The sequence below is a fragment of the Lactuca saligna genome, chromosome 4 (genome assembly GCF_052625555.1).
Source record: "Lactuca saligna cultivar CGN05327 chromosome 4, ASM5262555v1, whole genome shotgun sequence".
In the NCBI taxonomy this organism is placed as follows: Eukaryota; Viridiplantae; Streptophyta; class Magnoliopsida; order Asterales; family Asteraceae; genus Lactuca; species Lactuca saligna.
Genome location: NC_136420.1, coordinates 154388888 through 154414649, shown reverse-complemented (window position 1 = coordinate 154414649; position 25762 = coordinate 154388888). Strand labels below are relative to the sequence as shown.

General features: G+C 32.6%; 2 protein-coding genes across 2 annotated transcripts; both read right to left on the bottom strand.

The window, feature by feature from the left end:
- Window positions 1-2511: 2511 nt before the first annotated feature.
- On the bottom strand, window positions 2512-8585 carry EMB2753 (tetratricopeptide repeat (TPR)-containing protein). The gene is made up of 26 exons (XM_078991496.1): window positions 8339-8585; window positions 7635-7713; window positions 7454-7536; window positions 7195-7344; window positions 7000-7115; window positions 6793-6898; window positions 6640-6711; window positions 6431-6546; window positions 6221-6353; window positions 6067-6144; window positions 5937-5990; window positions 5771-5841; window positions 5607-5661; window positions 5439-5534; window positions 5228-5356; window positions 5037-5119; window positions 4735-4965; window positions 4493-4625; window positions 4302-4406; window positions 4106-4237; window positions 3944-4000; window positions 3757-3854; window positions 3591-3649; window positions 3407-3518; window positions 3229-3320; window positions 2512-3054 (listed from the first exon to the last, which is right to left on the bottom strand). The coding sequence occupies exons 1-26, from the start codon at window positions 8387-8389 to the stop codon at window positions 2879-2881; spliced, it is 2667 nt and encodes an 888-aa protein (XP_078847622.1). The 5' UTR covers window positions 8390-8585; the 3' UTR covers window positions 2512-2878.
- Window positions 8586-10524: 1939 nt separating this feature from the next.
- On the bottom strand, window positions 10525-12602 carry ATXRCC1 (BRCT domain-containing DNA repair protein). The gene is made up of 7 exons (XM_078991495.1): window positions 12369-12602; window positions 11927-12156; window positions 11661-11849; window positions 11410-11580; window positions 11211-11324; window positions 11028-11114; window positions 10525-10944 (listed from the first exon to the last, which is right to left on the bottom strand). Exons 2-7 carry the CDS (start codon window positions 12122-12124, stop codon window positions 10609-10611), a joined length of 1095 nt encoding a protein of 364 aa, XP_078847621.1. The 5' UTR covers window positions 12125-12156; window positions 12369-12602; the 3' UTR covers window positions 10525-10608.
- Window positions 12603-25762: the final 13160 nt, after the last annotated feature.

Sequence of the window (25762 nt, the reverse complement as noted above, 5' to 3'; positions counted from 1 at the left end):
GAAAGACATAATAAACCTAAGACATGGTGTGAGCAATGTAGTGACTATCTCACTTGGCTATACTAGTCTTATCATATGCCGAAATGGCACACAAGGTGCCCAACCATTTCATGAGTGGCCTCTTCCGCTCTCTGTTCTGCTAAGGCTGCCCTAGCATCGGCTGCAATGATCTGTTGTCTCAGGATGACCACTTCCTCCTCTAAGGAATGTATATGGTTTGTAAGGTCCTCATGTTCTGATTGTTGGCTCAGCATTGCTCCTGAATGGTGTTCTTGTCATATGAAGTGGGTTTTTTTCGAAAAAAAAAAAGTCTGTTTTTTATATTTCATTATGGATCTCTATGGAAAGAAGATATAAAATCGTTAACAACATTATATTCAGTTTTTTTTCGATAAAAAACATGGCCTAAATAAATTCTTAAACGAAAAAAATGAAGTGGGTTTTGTTATAATCTAGTTCATGTGTGTCCATTGTAAAAGTCTACAACCCTTCATTTTGTCGTTGATCGCATTAAATTTCGACGCTTTCCTTAATTAATAATGGTTCTCTATTGAACTTATATATATATATATATATATATATATATATATATATATATATATATATATATATATATATATATATATGTTCAGGTTCATTTGAGACCATGCTAATTTTGTGAGACCGTGAGACCAAATCTAAAAATAATTTTAAAATGCAAAATAAAATGAAAATTTCAAAATTTCTTTTTTTAATTATTATTTTCGGAACTTTAATTACCTAAAAAATAAAAAAAATAAAAATTATTGTTTTTTGTTTTAAAAAATACGTAAAATATTCTAATAGAATATTACACTGTAAATATTCTAATGTGATTTTTAGAATGTTAGAATATTATACTAGATTTCTCAGATATATAGAATATTCTATTTATTCTACTATAATATGTAAAAAAAAAAAAAAAAAAAAAAAGAATTTTTTTATTTTTTTGGTATTTTTTTATTTTTTATTTTTTGGAAAAGACAAATTCCGAAAATAATTTTTGAAAAAAAAATTGAAAATTTTCAATTATTTTGCATTTTAAAAATGTTTTTTATTTTATCTACCAAATGAATGGCTAGGATTGCGTCTCACGGTCTTACAAAATTAAGCCAAGGAACCAAATTTTATTTTTCAAGTTCTAAAGTTTATTCTTTATCGAAAAAAACTAAAAATATTTAAATTCATAACTTAACATTGTGAATGTCAAATATATTTTTTTTGATTCACCGTGTGAATTTAGATTCACATTGTGAATTTTCAAAGATTCACATTGTGAATTTGACGTGAAAAAAATTATCGAATTTGATATCATTGGAAAAATGATAAAATTTTATGAATTTTTGTATTTTTAGTTTTTTTTTTTTTTTTTTGATAAAAAGTAAGTTCTAAAAATTGGAAAAAAAATGATTAATTTGGTTAATTATGGTTCTCTATCACCCTATATATATATACACACGAAAACATAAATATCTTGCGAAAACATATTTATCTTATAAAAATCAAACACATGTACTATAAAAAATAAATTTATTAGCATTAATTAAAGATAATAAGTTTACTTTTGATCGTGTTATGATAATATAGATTTAAAAACGTTTTTAACAATTACTTTTTTTTCACGTCCTTAACCATTTTTAAGTTCACGTTTTCATAATAAAAATATCAAAAATCATACTTTGCTAATATGAAACAATTTCTCATCTATTATCGATTATTATAATCTATTTTAAAGTTTGGATGAATTATTGTCCAAAATATAATGTTGAGGTGGTACAATCTAATAGGTTTTTCTTGTTTTCGCGTTTTCACATATTATTTGCATTTTCGTGTGTGTGTGTGTGTGTGTGTGTGTATATATATATATATATATATATATATATATATATATATATATATATATATATATATATATATATATATATATATATATATATATATATAATCCAATAATCTTGAACTTTTTTTAATAGGAAGCACAATAAAACGATCGTTAGGAAATACACTTTGGAAATAGAAAAGAAGGATTGTGGACAAAAATTATAATTTAGTCTTTACTGAATAAGAAGGCTTCTTAGTTCTTATAATGGTTGTTTTCATTCGCTTTAAGAGTCTCGTATCATTGTCTAACATGAAGGTGGAGAGAGTAGTGATTATAAAAAGAAAATTTGTAGCTCTTTTATATAGAAGTACCATCTTTGAGGTGGGTCAAGTGTTGTTGCTGCATGGAATGGCTTTGTTTATAGTTTCTACTTTTTAGTATAAAATATTCTAGTATTTTTTTTTTTTTTCATAAAAGCCGTATAATCAAACTGGTTTAAACCTAACCACCCAGTTTTTCTAATTAACCGAATCGGCTTATCCCGATTAAACTAGTTCAACTGTCTGGTTCACTATGGTTTTCAAAACATGCTATCTTTAACTCCTTAACCATCACACATAATTCGATTCAGATAAAACAACCATATGGGAATAACGTCAAAACACAACGTGTTTGCAGTAGTAAAAATATTCAATGCCAAAATTTTCATAGCATTTGTACATGATAAACTTATAAAAAATTAAAAAAAAGACCAAGTACAACATACTCTCGAGGTATTCCCAACTATCTCTTCATCTTAATAACTAAAAATCCTCCAAAATCAACACTAAAAAGACATCAAATACTTTAACTGAAAAAAAAAACACATCTCAAGTATACACATGATTTTGTCCCTTAAATAAACTAAACAAAAACATTTCCAGTACCTGGTTGTATGAGGTGCCATTTTCTCTCCAAACCTGCAACATGATTTTGTAATTTTGATCAAATCTTGTCATTTAAGTTATACGCACGAGATGATTTCTATTCCTGTGTTGTTTATATTGCTAGATTCTTTATTCCCTTTTCTACTTTTCCATTTGATGGAAGGAATTGAATCGATCCATTTTCGGCATGTGAATGTTTGGAATCGCTGTTTCCAGTGAGAGTAGAGCAATGGCGACCTTCGAAGTAGGTCGAGTACGGAAAGTACTCTGCACATCGGATTTTCCATCCTACAAAACAGAAAAGTTATATTCCATAATGGTATTTGATAGAATGGAATGGAATAAACAAAGTAATGGAATGAGTAAATTACATTCCATGATCATGTTTTAAAAAAAAAAAAACACCAAATTAAAAGTAACAAAATTGATGGAATCACATTCCCTGAAGCATTAAAAACTTACTCGATGCAGCATCATGATCATTGAAAATAGCCCCCAATGTTTTGTGAACTGCAATACAGTCTTTAAGCTTCCATTCTCTAACAGATCCATTACTGATTATCAAACACAGCATATTTTTTAGTATATATAAAAAATATATATATATATATATGTGATGCATTTTATTAGTCAGATTTACCTAGACACAAGGTTATTGGGTGAATCTTGTATTAATTTAATCGCATCTCCTTTCTTGTTTGGTTCTAAACAGTAAATCATCTCAGCAACTGCTGATCTGTGCATCAAGGAATCTACATAATAACATCAAGAATATAATTAATATTTCTTGTATTTATCCGTTTAATGGAGAAGTAAGAAATAACCTTTATGTTGTTCGAGGAAAATAGTATTTGCCTCCATCAGAGATTTGTCATGCAACTGACTACAAAAGAGAAAACCCAGAATTTGTTTCACAATACATAAAAAATAATAAAATAATAAAAAAAGATTAATGTTGTAAAAGGTAATCAAATAATCAATTTTAACAACCTGAAAGTAGGTCGCTCTGCTTCTAGGACACCGGAAATCAGTTTTTCACCATCAGTGACAGGAGCTGGCCTTGATGCCACTTTATGGAAGAATCTTATCTGTAAAAAGAATGAAATATGATTTTTTATTAAAAAAAAATATATAAAAAATAAAGCTATCAGAGTAATTAATTTGCTTGTTGGGATACCAAGCATCGGTGGGAGTCCGGGTTTCCAGCATCTAATCGTTGTAGTTGCTTCAGGGCCTGATGAAACACAAAAGTTAGTTAAGTTATTATCCAAATCAAATCAAAGAAACTAGTTCTTTTTTTTTTTATTTCCCTCCAATTTTTTATTTGAAATAAAATTACCTGTAACGCAAGCAAGATCTTTTGTTTTCTCATATTTACTTCAAAAGAAAGCAAATGTGTCTCCAAGGAATCAGATGAATGTTTTTGAAGCAGCTTTAGATACTTTCCAGCTTCCATTAATGGATCTTCAGTCTAACATTTACAAAAGATTACAAGAGTAATTCCATCAAGCAATATTGGGGGGGGGGGGGGGTACCTGTAATAGCTTCTCTCCATGTGGATCTGGATCAACTGGCTTGACATTTCGTTTCCCAGACTTGGAAACACCACCCACTGCTTCCTCACTTTTCACTTCTGCCTCCTTAAGAAAACATAAAACAAAAAAAAATTATTAAACAAAAAAAAAAAAAACAATTGTTGTATCCATAAAATGTAAAGAATGAATACTTTCTTAGCTCGTGCTTCAGCCTTCCTCTGTTTTTGCCTCAGTTTCTTTTTCTGAGAAGCAGGTAGTTTTGCCAGCTCATCGTCTTCTTCAGTAGATGACTTTGAAGGAGAATCATACAGCTTAATATAACATCTGCATCAAACAATACCAAAAAAAAAAAAAAAAACAAATTTCAAAAGGTATATTATAGAGTATAAATAAATGAGAAATTTTACAAACGTAACTGAATCATCAGCATTACCTTATAGCTCCAACTGCTGCCTTCCTAAAGTAATTATGTGCATGAAGTCGATCTTGAAACCTTAACATTTCAATATATGCACGCAGAGTCATTTTTCTTAAACAATAAGAATGAAAATCAAATTGATCTTCTGTAATATCTGCATAATGTTTCTCTACACCCAAGAATTTTTTCAAAGCACGTCCAAGATCACCCTGCCTCAAATAACTTTCTCCAGAAGCAAGTTCATACCTAAAAAATTTTAAAATTAAAAAAATATGTATACTTGTTCTCAAACTTATTTGTAATAAAGAAAAACTAACCACATGCACTGCATATCATGAAGGTTATTGTGCTGATCTCCATCTTTTGTGAACAATACAGCTGTCTTTTCAGCAAGTGGAACCTATAATAAAAAATATGAAACAACATAAATTAATAAATAAAAAATTAAACAGAAACATGATAAGTGAAAATATATATATATATATATATTTTATTTAGAGGTGTTGACCTGATCAGCTTGTAACATTCGTTTGACACATTGACTATTTACATAACGATCTGCAAGATCCATGCATCTAGCTTCATCTGCTAAAGCAGCAGCTGCTGTGAAGTCTCCACCATGTTTTAATATCTTGCTCTGTGAACAATTAGATATCTCATTGTTACTTTTTATAAAGAAATGTAAGAGAAGTTTTTTTTTTTTTTTTTTAAAAACAGACCTTGACAGAGTATAAATCGATAACAGTTGGAGTGTGTTGCATGGCTTCATCGATTTTAGTAAGAGCAATATGATACAGACCTCGCCTGTCATAATGCTACACAAGGAAAACTTTATAGTTGATAAAAATGAGAAAAAGGAAATTTTATAAAATCAAGTGAAGATAAACCTGAGCCAAATAAAACATGGTCCACATAAGTGTTGAGGGTGGCTCTTTTTCTGACCTGTATTAGAGTTACTTTAACACATTAATTTTACAAAAATAAAAAAATGGAAGTTAATTTAAAAATCTGAAAAGGGATTAAATACATAATCCACAAATTAGTAAATTACCTTCCGGGGTATCCACCAGTTTTCTTAATTGATTCCTCGATATCAAGGAGTAATTTTTCAAGAATATCAGCCTATAAAAAAAGGGTAAAGATTTTCCATAGTAAAAGAAGAAATCAAGAAAATTCACAGTTTTTTTAATTTTGTGAAAGTGGTAGCTTTCTCAAACCTTTCCAGGATGATTATATAGAGGAGAAAGGTCAGAGAACAATGAAGGGACACCCTGCATGTGACATTAACAAAAGTAAGAGTTTGTAACAAAAAGGAAAAAAAACACACACACACAAAACTTTATGTACCTTTGTTAGGAGAGGCCTAACATAGTTATCAGCTGCATCACGAAATTTTACACCCTCAAGAAAATCTAAGGGGATCCTCTAAGAACAAAATGTTGTAATTTAGATAAGAGGAAATTTTTTAATTTAAGTCAAAATGTGGTGTAATTTATATCACCTTAACAGCAGAAGACCAGGTGTATTGTTGAGCAAGTGATTTGTACAATGTATCCAACTGATCAATTTCTTCAGATGAATATTGACCAATCTTTGAGTGTAATCCAGCACACTTTTGCAATCCTTCATAGTATCTAAGTGATAAAAGAGGCCACTTAATATTCTTTTTTTTTTCTAAATTGAAGCTCATAAAAGCTAAAAAAAGATTTACTTGTAGTTGTCAGGATTCATTGATAGGAGAACTCTATACAACTTTTCACCTTCTTCAAAGCGATTAAGCTTCACAAGAAGAGAAACCTCCTCTTCCTTGTAGGATAACTTATCAACCTAGTATGGCATTTGCAGAAGGTGACAAAAGATAATTAATCCAATTTTTTCTCTTATATATACCATTTTGAAACTAATAAGCAATGAACTCACAATCTTGAATTCTTTCTTGTGCAACTCCTGAAGAGCTTTCTCAATCAATCCACATTCCTCCAATAAAGATATCTGTATGACAACAAAGGCACATAAAAATGTATTCTTTCAAGTTTCAATAGCTTACTCTATTACAGATATTAGTCATATTACCTTATATAACAGCATTTCACCATGCTCACAACGTTCATTATCTGGAGGATAATCATCCTCAAGAGTCCCTTCATATGCTTCTAGAATATCAATAGCTTTGGAAGCACTGGCAAAACAACATAAAGGTTAACAAAATGTTCTGGAAGGTGAAGAAAATAGAAACATTTGAATAGTAGTTTTTGAGTATAAAAGTATATCACAACTTACTTTGAGTTCAAATGATGAGAAACTGCAAAACCAATCCAATTCATGCGATGATTTGGTTTCAAAGTCAACAATTGTTGTCTGGTTTCAACAAAACCTGACAAATCCCGCATTTGTGCCTGCATGTAGAGGACAAAAAACACCATAAACCACCCAAAAGAAGATAAAATATGAGATATATAACACAAGAATGCCCACCTGTAGAAGTGATAGGTCCCTCAAGATTTCAATATTGTCAGGATCTATCCTCAGAGCATTTCTGTAACATTTAATTGCCTCCCTATACTCTCTGTCTGACCGATACAGAAGACCATAAACATGCCAGCAAACATGGCTTTTCAAGTCATTCTACAATGGAACAAGTGATGCTAAAGTTCATATTAGATTTATACAGACCAAAAAGAAAGAAAACATTTTACATTTAATGTGAAATATGATGAAAAGAAACAATTCCGACCTTTAAACCCAATCGAACTAGCTCATATGCTTCTGACTTTCGGTCCATACAATTCAATGTTAATCCTTTCATCGAAAGAGTTTCTAGAAACCAAAATGGAAGAATAGTAAAAACTAAAAATCAAGGGTACAATTTAGTGTAACAGTAGAATACTAGATAATAACTTATAACATAAACAAACCTCCATGATCTGGGAACTTCTTCAATATAGCATCTGCAGCCTTCAGCCCCTTTTTATACTGTTTTGTTTCATAAGATTTCTGGCAAACATACAATCAAGAGAGAATGTCTCAATCAATATCAAACCACTTAACACAGTCAGACAATGATGCTGGTAATATTAAGAAGTTGGCAGCACTGTTGCAACTAAAATATTATATTATGCAGCACTGGTAAGGTTCACTGCTGAACAGTGAACACCAAGAATTTGGTTTGAATGGCTATTACACAAATGTGCAGAACAATTTTGACTTTGTCTCAGTCATCCATACTAGGGTAAAGAAAATGTTCTTTGATGCAAATCCAGTTAAATAAATCGCTACAGTGTCCTATATAATGTTGCATGGAACATCAATCTTAAGTTTTTATCCATCAGAAAGAAGTACCAATTCAAAGTTCATTCAATGTGATGCATCAAATGCATGAATAGTAAAAAAAAAAAGGAACTTGCTGCCAGTTGGTACTACATAAAAGTCGTATCTTTACTCTAATTCATAACGAACAAAATACACTTCATAATTACAATTGACGATCCAATTTCATCTACACGTAACAGTCAACGAGATAGTTGTGGACAACCAAAAAAACTAGGGTTCTTCAGATAGACTGGCAGAAGAAATAACAGATTAATACAGTGATTAAATCAATACAGATTGAAGAACTTACGACGATTAGCTTGAACAGGTTGGCCTCCTTGGGAGGTAGCGAAGCGCCCATTGTGTCTTGCAGATTAGACACTTCTTGAGATAGAAAGTAGATGTATAAATACACAAAGACACAGAGGTTCGGTAGCTTAGTCAAGGTCTTTAGGTCACTGGAGAGAGAGAGAGAGAGAGAGAGAGAGAGAGAAGTGAGTGGTGGCGTTTATCTGCTGCAACCCTACTCAGAAAAGAGAGAACGAGGAAGCGAAGGCCAAAAGCTTTTTTTAGTGTTGGAAGATTACGAGGGGTGTGTTTGTAATTCTTTGATTCTTGAGACTAAGCTAAAATGTTTCCAGATTTAGCCACCAAACAAATAAATTTCGAAATTTAACCACTCAAATTGTAACCAACTCTAGGTTTCCGTTATCCCCGTCAAATTAGTCTTCTCTTTTTTAAAAGGGAACTGATTCGTACACAACACTTTTTTTCCATCCACAACAATTTGTGCTTTAAAGTGTTGTATTGTACAACTCTATAATGCATAAATTGTTGTGTATGATAAAAAACTATTGTGTACGAATCACTTTCCTTTTTAAAAGGTAGTATGTTCTGATAGAAATAACGACTCATATCTTATCTATGTAAACACATTATAATCAATTTACTTTCAAAACTAGTAGTAATTTAGTACGCTTGAATGTAGGTTAAACAAAAAATGATGTATAATGAATAAACTACTTCAAAACTTCATTCAATATGATATCCATCACAAAGTTTAGAGTTTTATTTGGCATTTATTATTAAATTTAAAGTTTTATTCAACACAAATCATAAAATTCAAAAAAAAAATAAATAATGATCACAAAAATTCATTTTTATCTATTATACATCACAAAGTTCAAAGCTTTATTTGATATTGATCTGGTTCAATATCATTCAAAAATCAAAACATATTGGATAAACATCACAAAATTTAATGCCCTGTTCTTATAATATCCTTTATTAAGTTGAAAAGTTTTATTAGATAAACATCACAAAGTTTAAAATGTTGATATTCTTACCTCAAATACAATCTTATTTTCTTTTTTTTTTAAATAACAGTATAATAGTATTCCTTTACCATGTAATTTATTAGTTATCTCTTCGAAACACATTTTTAAGGTAATTATCAAATGGAACAAGTTGAGACAAAAGATCATATTCTCATACTTCCGAGTTCCATAATCATGTCATTAACACCATTTACACCGCTATGAGTTTATTCTCATACTTCCGAGTTCCATAATCATGTCATTAATACCATTTACACCACTATGAGTTGCATCATTTTATGTGCTTACAATATACTCAGCTACAAGATCCACACATCAAATTTTTAGCTAAAGATTAAACATAGAGCAAAGCTTTTAGTCTCAATTAGTTAAATTCGTGTTGTTCCTCAGTTAATGCTTGCAATTTCTAGTTGTGCTTTCGTATAGCAGCATGCTATTCATTTTTTTGCTTATTATAAAAAGCTTTGTGCTCTAAAAAAATAAGACAAAGCAATTAGCGGCGTTAAAAGGATACACATCATTTTAGCTGTTAAAAAAAGGATACACATCATAACAAGTTCGATATATCTGATGGACAAGAATTTGAGAAAAAATAAAAAACAAGAAACTTTTGGAAGTGAATTTTACAATATAACAAATTCCTTTGCTTCAAATAAAAAATTAGAGACTTTTGGAAGTGATTTTTTTAGTCGTAAAAGGATCCTTTACTTTAGATTTTTCTCATTTTTCAACAAAAAAAAAATCAAAAATCTCTTTTTCTTGATAAGAAACTTATTTTCGCAGACAGTAACGGTTCGTTAAATCACCGCCACAACAAAAAAAAAAAAAAATCATTAATTTTCATAATAATATGAAAAATTCCATAAGATATGAAGAACAATTTCACAACATAAGAAGAAATATCACAGTTATATAAAATTTCTTTTTAGTTTTTTAATATTATTTTTGGTGAGAACCATACAAAAAGCAAATTTCACAGCAGATAGCGATTTCACAATAAGCCCATTGCAAAATTATTGGCTATATGTGGAAAAAGCCATAAAATGGCTACAATTATCATAATATTGTAATCCTTAATAAACAAACCTAAAGCTAAATTCCAAAAGAAATGGGGGCCATTTGTAATAAAATAAAATAAAAAATAAATAAAGATCAGGCATTCGGAACCAAAAACAAAAACTTCATAAAGATCATACAAAGCAAAAGTCCACAAAACCATGAAAAGAGTAGACATGAGAGTTTTTTAAGATCTATGAGCAAAGTGGTCATCATTTACAATGTTATCAAATGCCTCCGTTACTTCATCTTCCGTCATCTCAATGGTATCATCACTATCATAAGCAGCAGCATCACTTTTTGGATTTTCCGTTTTTACCCCTTTCTCAATCTTGGGTCGTTTATTCTTATTATCTTTTGTGTCATGTTCCAAATTTCCAACCTCAAATTCATAAATTTTTTTACAGACAATCGCTTGGTGATAGATGTCTTTTTTAGAATTATCTCCAGATATGTCCAGCTTGTTTAGCTCCTCAATGACACGTGGCACAAAACTCCACTCCTCCATTATCTTTCCCAAACCCTATAAACAAAATAGAAGTGGATTGAATAACAATAGATGAGCATCAATTTACTAGCAAACTTTATTGAGAAAAAATTACATACCTGCCCCTGCTTAAGAGAATCTAAAGCATCCTGTAAACATGTCAAGATTCCTTCAGCTGCTACTTTCTTTATCTCGCTTGGATCAGGCTGTGTAATATGAAAGAAGGTCAATTTAGTCATTTACCATAAACTCAGTCTCCTTGGAGCACAACTTAGAAATCAAATACCAAAATATGTGTTTACCTTTTCATCTTGGCTTTCCAACCATGATATTGTCCTTTTCACATCATCTATTGCCCATTTCTTCACTTCAGAAGTTGAAAACTCATTTTTAACATTCTTGTGAGCTGTTTGTTTCTGATTATCAAATAATAAAGTGTCATTGCAACTAATACTTAATCATCCAACATTTATATGCACATTGAAGAATAACTAAATAAACCTTGCTCAATGTAGAAGCCTGTGGTTTTGAATCTGTAGACTTATCTACTTTCTTAGAAGAGATGTTTGTTGAACTAGAGCTACTTTGATGCCTCCAAGGTTTACCAGCATGCAAAAGGTAAGGTTCAATGCCAACAAGCTTTTTCTGGTTGTAACACTCGGTTATCCATTCCTAAAATAAAGTTATCAAATTCAAAAGATGTTCATACCTCTAACAAGTAACAATAATAAAAGAAGATATAAAGTTAAAACCTTGGATATAATGGTTCCATTATCAGCTTCAACTTGTCTAAACTTTGGGGTGTTAGGAAATGCACAAACTAAAAGGGTGCAATTGTTGTTCCAATCAGCTTCATACTTTGCCCCCATTTCCAATGCTTGAGACCTTAATGTGCTGCGTTCAGGGTTAACAAACCCTGAGAGCACAAATACAACCCCTTCCTAAAAGAATCAAAGTTATTGTCAAGATATTTAGCAGAAGAAAAAAGTGAAGTGGAGCAGTGTAGATCATCTCTTACCAGGAGTTTGGAGGATTTACTAGAGCCTAAACTTGATTCAGAAGATGTTGTGGCTTGGTTGGCATGTGGTTTACCTTGTCGTTTACATTTATCATCATCAGATGGTTCCTTACTCTCAGATTTTTTATCGGTGTCCCTTGAGCTCATCCATGAAGGGAGATTCCGCCCTGTGGGCTTACCACTTCCAGAATCAGACATGTCAAGACACCTACTTGCACCAACTTCGTGACCTAATCATGTAGGAAGACGTCAGAATTCTAGCTTATGCATATTCCTAAATATGAATATCCGACTGTTTGGGTATCGAATGTGCCTAAATATGAAGAGTTTACACTCATGTACACCGAAATTGAACAATTACAAACAGAATACAAGGTGAAGATAGATACGTGCTTGAAACTGTAATTAAATGAGGAACAAGCGCTGAATAATTTATCAAAACCTTGAGCAAACCAACAAATTGAGACGACTGTGTTTTTGCCAATAATTTGTGCTCGAACCGGTAGTGAATGACCAATCAATGGCGTTCCTCGGTCGTTGAGTCCCTGAGAATTACAGGAAATTGCGTACTTCACCGATCAACTCCTCTGGTAACGGCCAGTGATACCAATACTTCACCGATCGGTGGCTTTTTGCTCCTCCAGCCTCGAAACTACCTAAGACGTGGGTTAGTGATCCGGACCCGTCCATTTTCAAATGGGCCATTTGTTTTGTGTTAATTTAGTAAATTTAAAAAAAAAAAAAAACAAAAAAAAAAACAAAACAAAACAAAAAAAAAGTATTATGTTTTGAGAAAAATGTGAATTTAATATATATTTTTTTATTTTTTTTTTATGATTTAGTCACTGAAATATACTATATATAAATTACATTGAAATTATGAATAGTATTCTTTATATATTTCAGAAATATTATATATTATTTAAAAACTAGAACATAAGTATGGGCTTCACCCTAAAATAGGTTTTTTTTATATTATGGTATAACATATTTTACAAAAATTATCAGAAAAAACTTATGTTGTACGCTTATGATAGGAATAAATGAAAGACTTGTGATATATGTTTCGTTCCCCATTGTCAATCCACCATTTCCCTATCCAAAAAAAAATCAAAATTATATGGAACAAAAATGACACATTCATAATGAGTGGAAAGAGTTGTGATATTTGTCTCCAAACGAAATTGCCTTAGCAATGTCATCTAATGATGTTAGTTGGTTTTCAATGAACCATACATCTTCTAAACTCAAATTAAATCACAAACAAATCAAATAATGACAAAATGTTCATGTCTTTCAAGTTTCTATTACAACATTCTACCTTTTTCTACTGGGACATTGTAAACTATTTTTGACATTTTAGACCATTACTAAGACATCCGTTCAAGCAATAAGTTTCAGCTTGTGTATCTTGCCAGCTGGCCGAAACCCAGGGTGATTATAACATCCATAAAAATTTACAAAAAAAATTAAACTTTTCAAAATCAACCCAAGTTCATAATTTGTTTGCGAAATCATCCAAAAGCATTAATGTTTACAAACTTGTTTTCAAAATAAATCAATACCAGAGTTTTCCCAGAAACCACAATCATAAAACGAGGAAGTGTACGATCACGCCTTCGCCTTTTCGCGGTCATCCGAGGTACCTGAAACAAATCCAAAACTGTAAGCCCGAAGCTTAGTGAGTTCCCCCAAAATACCCGTACAACAATAACACACATATAATAACAAAAAGCATACAATGGGTCCAATTTAACCATCAGGTTGGAACACCCCAGGCCATCAACCATCGGGTTGGAATGCCAACATACTATGGGCCCAATCATCCTCGAGATGGTAAACCCTTGGCCCACAACCATCGGGTTAGAATGCGCACCTACTATGAGTCCAATCATCTACGGGATGGAATAGTCTCGACCCACAACCATCGGGTTGGAATGCCCTGGTCTGTTGGCTCTTGCACGAAGCAGATAAGCCTCAACCACCAACCAATCATGTGCACATATATCAGATAATCATGTAAAAGTCTACATACATACAAACCGGTTACAGATCACTAAGTATAGTAACATCCTTTCTACTAAGATACTAATCTAACTAATCATAACCACATAGAACCATCCTATCTACGAGGATACCGATCTAACAAATCACACTAACAAATAAGCAGGATAACAATCCAAAGGGTCGACCTTGGTGCCTTCGACCCTTGAGTATAGTGAGGAAGACTCACCTCGCAAGTAGTGCTGAACTGGACTAAAAGTCTCCGACCGTTGTCGCACGGAAAATCCCAAAGTATCCAAAATGACGAATACTAAGTCAACACATGGGATATCAATCTTGACTAAGGATCCACATAATCCATTTTGCCTTTTCTCTGATTTGGACCAAGGACCAATATCAAATTCACTATCTAAAAGTCCATATACATAAGGCCCATTTTTGGCCCAATTTTCCCAGTTAGGCCCTAACTCCCAAATCGGGCCTTATTTTAAGATCTATTACCACAACTGGCCCAAAACACATTTATTCAGAAAGCCCAGCAAGGCTTATGCCAAACTGGCCCAAAAAGAGGCTTAATCTCGAAGCCCAAATCATCAAATGCCCAATAGAGGGAATACGAGGGGCGTACTCCTCTGGTACATTGGGCGTACTTCCTTTTTGGGTTGACCGCCATCGGGGAGGTTGACTCAATACGTTGGGCGTACAAAAATTACGCGGGACGTACGTAAGGTTTCACTAAAACCCTAATAAGTGCTTAATGGCTTAAACACTTAAGCTCAAACTCCATATCCATCAACCAAATGTGCCTTAGAACCATAAAGTCTTGAACTTTAAGACTTTAGACGTCCATAAAGCTCTTAATACATGGTCTTAATCCATTAATACCTTTCTACTACGTGCATGGGGCACTATTAGCCATTGGGACATCATTTTTATCACTTAGGACCCTTTCTAGGGTGGAGCTTTTTACCTCTTGGAGCTTCTAGAGTACAAAGAAACATCAGATCTACAAGCTTGCCTTCCTCCTCCAACTTCTTAATGCAACACCTTCTTCTCCAACTACTTAAAACACACAATTTTAGCTCACACACACAAGAAAGGGGTCAGGGTTTGGGAAAAACGACTCAAAACTATGGAGGCTGAGATAATGGAGGGTTTTGAGCTTATAAGGACGTTTATATAGCACCCAAACCCTAAATATTAGGGTTTCCATTTGTCGTGAGTACGCCTAGCGTACACAAGCGTATGCCCACGTACTAGGGGGCGCCTAGTATGCTTACGTACCTTATGTACACTTAGCATACTCGTATTGTTCTCAAAGTTTCAACTTTGGCCCCTTAGGCTTCTCATGGCTCGACTCTTCCAACCCCAGGGACTATAAATGACAAAATAAATAGAGAGGATTCGGAAATACCTGCAAAATCTTGGGATGTTACAGTGATTATGTTGCAGACTTGAAATGGATAAAACTTAGTATGAAAAAAAAAAACGGATGTATGCAAGAAATAGGAACTTACTTTAACTTATTTGTATGGCATAGCATCCCACTTATAATCTTTCTATTACAGCATGGTAATTTAAATCTTTTTCTTATTAATGTTGGATTAGATGTTTAAAGTCATAACTATTATTGATATAAACTTGAATTGAAAACATCATAATCTTTTTGGGTTGTCCTCAAACCTAGCAATTGGACGTGATATTTTTAGAGATAGAGGTTGATTTATTATTTGATTAATAAATTGAAATAAATAATTTATTAGTATATTATGAGAATAATATATTAATTAGAAATAGTCATATTTAATTAATAATTAATCAGAAATTGATTGGAATTAATTTTGGGATTAACATAACTAATTAAAAGTGCAAGGGTTAAAGTGTAATTGTTAAATAGTTGAACAAGAGGTACTCTAGAATCTTCCAAGAGGCTTGGACGGTTTTAGGAGGCTCTTATGGTTCTAGAATTATCCTTGGAGGATAATTAGGAAATTACTAATTCAAGATAATATCATATTGGTTTTGGGCTTGTTTATGGTTTTTAAATTGCACTATATAAGGAGCTTAACCCTTATCGTTTTCGTCCACTCATACCTTTAGAGAGTTAGGTCGAAATTCTTCCCTCATCCCTCCTATCTCTATAATCTCCTTCTTGTTTATGATGGGTGTGAACCATTAGAGGCACGATGCTTGTGATGCTTGCTACCAAAAGCTTAAAAGAAAGAATTCTTAATTGTTAGATACAACAATCAACAAGGTATGTATTTATCCTTATGAATTCATATTCCTACTATGAAAATTTTGTAGTTTGATAGTTCATAGTATGTTGTCTTTATATGAATGACATAAATCCTTCTTAGGTTGTATGTACCCTAATCATTTAACTGTTAAATGTTTTTCCGCTTAGAGCATAGTTTTGTAACCTATGTTTTCTCATCAGTGGTGTCAGAGCCAATGGTTATCATTCATGTAATTGCACATTGGTGAATCGATCAAACAAAGTTTTTCGAATTTTTTGCATCCCACGACGTGAGCACTGATGCTCACGACATGAGATCTGAACAAATTGTCTTTTTTTCAAGTTTATCTACCTAAATTATTTTGAATGCTTTTATTTGGTAATTATCTGCTTCCGAATTTGAATTTGATGAGTATTTAATGATAAAATAAAAGTCTAGTAGTTAGGAAATAAAGATTTTATTTGATTAATTATTTTATTGATTAATATGATTAATTTTTAAGTGTGTAAATAATTAATTTAGATATTAGTTTATCCTAATAATTATTGTTAAATATTAATTGGTTTATATTTTAAATTTAAATTAATTTTCAAAATTTAAATATAAAAGTAGTATTTTGAAAATGTTTTAAAATACACTTTATACTATATGTAAAATTAAAGGTTTAATTATTACTATATGTATAAGACTAAGTCAGTCGAACCACTAGTACGCCTTATTCACGAAGCTAGTCTATAAGGGGGTATAAGGAAACTGCCTATAAAATGGTAGTTAAATGGGTGTCCACTTTCACCCATTGCTTCCTTGATTAGTAGAGCCAAACAGGTTTGATATGACAAATTAATCCTCACAAGGAAACTACCTATAAAATGGTAGTTGAATGGGTGTCCACTCTCACTCACCGCTTTCTTGATTAGTTAAGAGTCGTTGGTCAAACGGGTTTGATAGGACAAATTAATTTTCATTAAAATTATAATGCTATTAAAAATAACTGATTTTTTTAAAAAAGCTCAGTCTTAGTTACTTTAGGAAAATTGTGAATTTGTATGCTAACCCATGAAATTGCACATTATACTTTATAGTAGTTAGTGGGGCGCACGTCGTAACCAACACACTAATAGTGGCTATAAAGAGTAATAATGTGTTGGATTAGTGTCTAAGTCCATAACTATTTTGGTATGTACTTGACCCGATGGTGCATGGTCCTTTTGGGTTGCCTTCACCAAAGCAATTTGATAGGATGAATTATGGAGAGAAAGGATTAAATATGATTTATTAATATATTATGAGAATAATATATTAAAGGAGAAATCATATTGTTTAATTAATATTAGTCAAGAATTAATTAGTAATTAGTTTTGTAACTAAAAGAGATTAATTAAACTTAAGGAACTGGAATTGTAATTATAAGATAATTGCAATTTGGGTCATGGATTGTCTTGTATTAAGGAGTGGACGAATTCTATGGGGAAACCCATGAGGAAATCATCCAAGGCCTTAAGGAAAGGAGTCCATGGGTTGCTTAGGGCTTAAGCATCCAAATTAGGGTTTCCTTGTTAGATAACCCTAATAGCCTCACTATATAAAGACCCCTTATGACCCAAAAACGTAGGAAAAACTTCTTCTAGGGTTAGAACATGTTTTAGGCAGCCTCCATCCTCTCTCCTCTTCATCCTCTTGCTTATGGTGTTTGTGAACCATTAGAGGAGTGACATTTGTGACTCTAAGCTTTCTAAAGTCAATACAAGGAGGAATTGGGATTGTTATTGCTACATAACAATCAAGGTAATATCTTAAACCTAATTATATGTTAATATCGATTCCCATATGGTAGAATTAGGGTTTATAGTCTTGGATAACTTGCATGTACAATAGAGAAACCTAGATCCAAGCATTAGGGTTTGTATGAGCACATAGGATGTTCTTATGAACAAAACCCATCAGTGGTATCAGAGCCTAGATTGGTTTCTATTGTATTGATGCCTTGTATGTTGAAAAAATTCGATTTTTGTGGTTCTGCATCATAGACTCGGCGAGTCCCACTATCGACTCGGCGAGTTGCCCCTACTCGGCGAGTCCATGGGGTACTCGGCGAGTTCGAGCGTCAGATGGAGCTATTTTCGGGATTTCTTGCTGTTTATCCTTAAGATACTTGCCTTTATCATATTAGATCAATATAAATCTGATTTTATGATATATATGAGTATATTCTTGATCTAACTGAAGATATTTATCAATTAATAAAATATTTGTTTCCTTATGTGATAATTGATTAATTATTTTGATTAAATTGGTAAATTGTTTTGCAAGAAATCATTAAATAAATCAAATATGGATAATTATGTGATTAAATGTTAATTAAGATTATTTGTTATTTGATCCTTGTTGTTATGAAAAGTTTCATATTTTCCCCTTTAGGTTTTATAGTTTAAAATTGAACCCAAAAGTTTTGTTGTTTTGAAATTTAAATAGTTGAAACCCTAATGTTTTGAAAAAGGTTTCAAAACTTGCTCTCAAGTTTTGGAATTTAAATTTTGATTAGTAATTTAATTTTGATGTATATTTAAATTCTAAACCCTAATGTTTTGAAATGTTTCAAAACTTGCCCTCAAGTTTTGGAATTTAAAAGTTGATTAAAAGGTTTAATTAAGAATGTTAAATTCTAAAACCCTAGTAATGTTTTGAAAAGTTCAAATCACACCCTTGTGGTTTTATTAATTAATTAATGTGTATAATTAAAAGAGGTTTAATAAATCCATAAAAGTTTAGGTTTACAATTTAATTGAATTAAAAGTATAATTGTTAATTTTGACCACCTAGTATTTTAAAAGTGTAAAATACACCCTATACTATATATAACATTAAAAGTCTAACATTATATATATGTATGAGTAAAAGTCAGTCTTGCCGTTAGTAGGCCTCATTCACGAAGTTGGTCTATAAGGGGTGTTTAAGGAAATTGCCTACAATATGGCGATTGAATGGGTATCCACTCTTACCCACCGCACTCTTGACTAGTGGCGGTTCGTTAGCCGAACGGGTGGGATAGGACGAAACCTTCCATTGTAAGTATAATGAAGTACAAAAGTAACTAAATGATTTTCAAATTCCCAATCTTAGTTACTTAGGCAAAAGTGAATTGATGCAATTCCATGAAATTACACTTTATGCCCTTGCGAAGACGTTAGTGGAGCGTGTGTGGTTTATCGGCACACTAAATGGTTCTAAGCAAAGGTAGAAAAGGGTGGCTCAATGTTTGTCATAGTTCGGTGGAGCGTGTGTGGTTTACCGGCACATCGAATATGTGACTGTGAGGGCACCATGTAAGTTTGCATGGTTATTCACACCCGCTTTGTGATCCTCGACATCCCAGTCACAAACAATAGGGGCATATCGAGATTTAAACATGCCATTAAAATGTTCAATGAATCTCAAAGGTTCTAGGAGTTTTCATAGATTTAAAACTTAAATTTCTTTTTGTTTTTCATGGTGGAAATTAGTGAATCGTCATTCACTTACCTTCAAATGTTCTGCAACTAGATTACGGCATCCATTTTCTAGGTTGTAGCATATTGTGTTGGGTCCTAGCCTTAGTATCTCATTTGGGTGATTTACTAAGGACTCAATCGATCAACTAACTTGAATTTGTTTTCTCCCGTTTTTTAGATGTCAAAGTTCGACAACTATGGTCTTCCCAAATCCCATGGAACAAGCATTCCACATGAAGATGGTATTCCATGATTCGATCGAGGAACAAGATATCATGCTTCACTTCCTCCACCCCCTCCAATTGTTCTCCCTAAACCAGAAGATCGAAAAATTGAAAGGTTCAACATCACTAAAGCCCTATTGGTAATGAAACATGAAGATGGTAAACCTGTGTGTGCCCACGTTCTAGGAATGAAATCACACATGGATTGGTTGATAATGTTGGGTGTGTCATTCCCGAATGAGTTGGCTGTAAATTGGGTTTTGCAGTCACTTCCTGAATCATATAATGAGTTCAAAAGAGAGTATTATATGATGGATCTGACGACAACCTCATTGACCTAACTTACATGCTCATTGCTGCTGAATCAGAAATGATTTGGCGAAGCAATGGAGCGTATTTGTTGGGAAAGTCAACCGACCATGCTTCCGAGGACGTTCTAAGAGAAGCGACATGCGTTTGCTGCCAAGAGAAAGGGCGTTTGATAGAATTCTACCCCAAGAGCCTGAAAATTCCAAAGATGGGAGAGTCAAAGGGTATGACTGCGCTTCAGGTAAAATCCACTATCTAAATTAAGTTTCTATTCGTTGATTCTTAATACATGATGTGATGAGATTGCATTTGAATGTTTTGTAGGATCGGTGAAAAGAAAGGAAGCTTGATGAAAGAGCAAGATGAGTCTAATCACAAAGAAATGGATCTTGATCGCATGAACTTGAAGATTAGATTTTGAGCTTAGATAGTTATGATAGAGTTGTTAGACATTTTCTTGTTGAAATACATAGTTTTCAATGGATTTTGCATTGTAAGGACAAATGTTTTTCGCTGCTTTTATAAATAAAATAAAATTTGGTTTGACTTATTTATTTATTTGTTTACTTCCTTGCAATGAAATCGTTATGAAAATTGATGTTTGCATATTTCTACAACGAATGGATATAATTCTTGTTTATGTTATTTATGGAAATGTCAAGAATTTACCAAATAGGAAGAGTTTCTCATCGCCCAAATTTCAATTGGACAGAAATTTAGAATCACGCAACTTGGTTGCATGATGAATGAGAAATTTCATATTTGGAAATTAGACTAATTCATTGACAAAGTGTCTAGTGAAGGACTAGGAGATCGAGTACACAAAGTTGCGTGTTGATCAAGTCCACCATAAGAGTAACAAAGATATTCATCATGATTTACTAAAGGTTTAGTAAATATGATTATACTTATAAGATTAAGTGTAATTCGGAATTGATTAAAACGGTTTAAATCAATAGCAAAACGAATAAGAAGAATCAAGTAGGCAGAAAGATAAAAGTTTCTCCATTCTAAGAAGAAGGGAGAGTACCTTTTATGCTTTATGATAGGTCTTAATGATTAAGAACCATATCTCAATTGATCCTCTAAGTGAGTCTTAGTACAATTGTATGTCTAAGTAGAGGAATCAAGAATTGAAGAAATGGTTAAATCAAGAAGTCAATCATACTTCGTTACAAAACAAGTCTTAGAGTTAAGATTGTGACAATGAGTGACAGGTATTAAAAGGTTTATAACGTTCATCAAATGTGGACAGTTGTTATGTCTTGGATAAGACAAAGACCAACTAGGACCATTTTATTAAGTGTTATGTTTTGATAAAAACTACACTAACTCTTGAATATTTGGTTGTCAAGAAATGGTTATTGATAAGAGAATCTTATATGTCAAGGAGTCAGTGGGAGTCTTAATGGTCTTGAATGGTTTCAAGAAAAAATCAAATAAACCTTATCATTCATCACTAGCACACGAGCTAAGGTTTACAACCTATCGTGTTGACGTTATTTTGTTTTTGTGCTATTCCAATTGAGTTAATTATGCATGTGAGTTCTTTGAGTTCTCATTTTGAACGCATAAAAGGCAAGGCACCTTAATCAATGAAAGGTACATTGATAGGAAAGGGTGAGCTGCTTAACTACTTGGAAGACATGGTGGGCAGCTGTGCCACCATAAGGCAAGAAATCAAGATTAAGAAAGTTCGGTCCGTGAGTTTGAATTTGTCGTAAACTTTGGTTTTAACAAATTCACATGGATAGGAACACATACACCGTTTAAATCTAAGTGTCATAAGATTTCCTCCTTCATGAAAATGATTGTGAGGAAATGCTTTCACTAAGAAAGATTTTAAGAAGATAGTGATTGTAAAATTGCATTCTCGAATTCGATTATGGTTACGGTATCCCTTTCCATGATTTGAATTGTGAGGTTTGGCAACTAGTCTTAATTGTTTAGATACACATACGAACTATCTAAGGCAAGTGTGTATAAGTTCGAGAAGCCTTGATAAAAGATTATCAAAGCATTAAGTATTAGAAACATGGACTTAAGAAATTCAATAGGTATTGTTTATCTGAAAGTTAAGATGTTTATGAATACATGTCAAAGCTAGTGGGAGCATAAGTGTTATGTTTATAATAATCATCATGATAGTGGGAGCATAAATGTTATGATTGTATGATTATTAAGGCAAGTATTGCAAGTTGGCAATATTAATTATAGAAAACAAGAGTCATTCTTTGCGAAGTCGTAAGGATGGAATAATTGTTTTGCTATAATTAAGGGAGAGAATATTATGCTTCATTTCAAATCTAAAGGCTTAGGTTGTGGAATGTTAATAACTTAGTCAAAGAAACATAATGTGTTCTTAAAATTTCGATTATGATTACGGCATTCCTTTTTCACAATTTGAATTTTGAGAGCATAGCAAATAAAACATTATGCGTCGTGTCCCATACGCTTCGGGTATAGGATCGATTGCAAATGCTTTAATGTTTGACCATTCTAAAATTTTCAAAATGTCTAGCGCATTTAGAGGGAAAACGGACTAGAATCGGTTTTACTAAAATAATTAAACAACTATCAAAGGACAATCCAAAGTTCGACGAGGATTGGTTGCTTATGAGTAGTTAGAAGCATGGTATTGAATGGACCATATCAACATTATTATGAATAGAAAAGATTCTATTAAGAATGAGTTGTCATATGGAAATTATGGAAATGTTTCCATATTGGATGGACCATATCGACATCATTACGAATAGATAAGATTCTATTAAGAATAAGTTGTCATGTGGAAAATATTGAAGCGTGTCCATATTGGGAATTGAATATTGAAAATCTATGTCTAGATTAGAAACTTTTATGCAAAAGGATGTTCAAAGAAATGTACTTTGAGTGAGAGACATCATATCTAAGGAATTGTCTTGTAACAATCTCTGATAGAAGATTTTGTAATATCATTGGCAATAGTCTTTGTGACTTTGGTGCAGTGACATTACGAAAGAATCATTGCATAGAATGTTAGAATCTAGCATATTCTATAAGTAACAAGAATTTGATATTCTTTCACTTATGAAAAAGGATTTGGAGTTGTGAAATGAGAATGATTGGAAATGTGTTCGATTTGATCTATTTCACAAAGTAAGAGCCATAGGTAAACATTGTGTGCATGCTATGAGCATGGGACAAGTGTAATAATTCAAGTAAGAAGTTGATTACGCGAAACGAAAAATAATGAGTAATCGATATGGTGATAAATAAAAGGAGTTTTATTTATACTCAAAGGTTTGAGGCCATACGGGATTAGTATTATTCTTGTGTTTCACTTTGCATGTTTTGACTTCCTGAATAATTTAATTGGTTAAGAACAGTCAAATTATTTGAACGGTCCACAGTCGTTCATATGTTGGAAGTAGGTATGAATGAAGATTGTCGTGAATTGGTGTGTGGATTGTCTAAAAGAGTATTAGACATAAGCAAATGTTTGCTACAACGTTCATGAGTGCTTATGAATATGAATTTGAGCATTGGATTAAACCCACGCTCACTTGGATCACTCCATGAATTGTATCACGAGTGATTGGTGAGACGATAACATCTTATATTCTTGAAACCGAGATGTGTGAGTTGTATCTTGCAAATCGGTTGCACATTGATAATATGTAAACGCACTAGTAACTTGGTGTTATAAAACATATTGTTGTGTGTGATTCGGTGAGTGAGTGCAAGCGAGCATTGTATCAAAGTTTATCCATTCCTTTTATCCAAAGTAGGATAAAAGCGATATCTTTGGGCCCCTCGATGATTTAGTGATGACAAACGTAAATACTCGGCCGGGCTAGGGCTAATTTGATTTGTTCAATTAGTCAGTCGTCATAAATCGAAAGTCGAGAAATAGTACATAAAGAATGACTTGAAATCATATCTCATACGATATCTAGAATGGAGGAATATATGATCCCTTATCTTAAGGACACGCGTATCTGATAGGATCAGAGTTGACAACGACTTTGGAAAGCTACGATTGCAGATCAGGATCTGAAGTCATATGCATAATAGTTATTAGACTTATCCAAGTGGGAGACTGTTGGATTAGTGTCTAAGTCCATAACTATTTTGGTATGTACTTGACCCGATGGTGCATAGTCCTTTTGGGTTGCCTTCACCAAAGCAATTTGATAGGATGAATTATGGAGAGAAAGAATTAAATATGATTTATTAATATATTATGAGAATAATATATTAAAGGAGAAATCATATTGTTTAATTAATATTAGTCAAGAATTAATTAGTAATTAGTTTTGTAACTAAAAGAGATTAATTAAACTTAAGGGACTGGAATTGTAATTATATGATAATTGCAATTTGGGCCATGGATTGTCTTGTATTAAGGAGTGGGCAAATTCTATGGGGAAGCCCATGAGGAAATCATCCAAGGCCATAAGGAAAGGAGTCCATGGGTTGCTTAGGGCTTAAGCATCCAAATTAGGGTTTCCTTGTTAGATAACCCTAATAGCCTCACTATATAAAGACCCCTTATGACCCAAAAACGTGGGAAAGACTTCTTCTAGGGTTAGAACACGTTTTGGGCAGCCTCCATCCTCTCTCCTCTTCATCCTCTTGCTTATGGTGTTTGTGAACCATTAGAGGAGTGACATTTGTGACTCTAAGCTTTCTAAAGTCAATACAAGGAGGAATTGGGATTGTTATTGCTACATAACAATCAAGGTAATATCTTAAACCTAATTATATGTTAATATCAATTTCCATATGGTAGAATTAGGGTTTATAGTCTTGGATAACTTGCATGTACAATAGAGAAACCTAGATCCAAGCATTAGGGTTTGTATGAGCACATAGGATGTTCTTATGAACAAAACCCATCATAATGGGCATCTCGAAAATTATCATTGATTAATAGAGCATGTGTGGTTAACCAACACATTAAAATGAGATGATAAATGAAATCGAGAGTGTCAAACTAATTTGCAAGGTTATTCACATCTTGTTTGTGATCATTGGTATCTCAGTCACAAATAGAAGAGCATAATCTAAGATTAAACATGTCATTGAATAGTTTCAATGAATCTCAAAAGATTTATGAATTTCACTTATCTTATTTTTTTTCTATTGGTGGAATTGGTAAATCGTCATCTACCTACCTCTATAAAATTTACAATTATATTACCACGTCCCTTTTCTAAGTTGTGAAATTTTTTTAGTTGGATCCTAGCCTTAATATTCCATTTTTGGGTTGTTATATTAAGGATTATTCTTATTTCACTAAAACTACCTTCTTTTTACAGATGTCTACTTCAAATGATGCTTCTGGTTCCTCTTCCTCCTCCCACAACTTTTGGTTATTGAACATCTTCTCGAAGGTGACATTGGATGGCACCAACTATAACAATTGGATGTGTAACATTAAGATGCCCCTTCTTTTTGAGGATAATGAGTATGTCCTTGAGAAAGAACTAAAGGAGATTGACGAAGAGAAGGTTACTCCTGAAGAACTAGCCAAGAAGTACTACAATGATGCAACAAAATTTGTTTGCATCATGGTAGCCATCATAA

Coding starts and splice junctions, on each gene's coding strand:
- EMB2753 (XM_078991496.1), bottom strand. CDS start 8,389: ATGGGCGCTTCGCTACCTCCCAAGGAGGCCAACCTGTTCAAGCTAATC. Junction 6,899..6,999: donor TCTCATCATTTGAACTCAAA/GTAAGTTGTGAT, acceptor TTGTTTTGCCAG/TGCTTCCAAAGCTATTGATA. Junction 4,238..4,301: donor ATGGAGAGAAGCTATTACAG/GTACCCCCCCCC, acceptor TGTAAATGTTAG/ACTGAAGATCCATTAATGGA.
- ATXRCC1 (XM_078991495.1), bottom strand. CDS start 12,124: ATGTCTGATTCTGGAAGTGGTAAGCCCACAGGGCGGAATCTCCCTTCA. Junction 11,115..11,210: donor TGGAAAGCCAAGATGAAAAG/GTAAACACATAT, acceptor CATATTACACAG/CCTGATCCAAGCGAGATAAA. Junction 10,945..11,027: donor ATTCTCTTAAGCAGGGGCAG/GTATGTAATTTT, acceptor TTTTGTTTATAG/GGTTTGGGAAAGATAATGGA.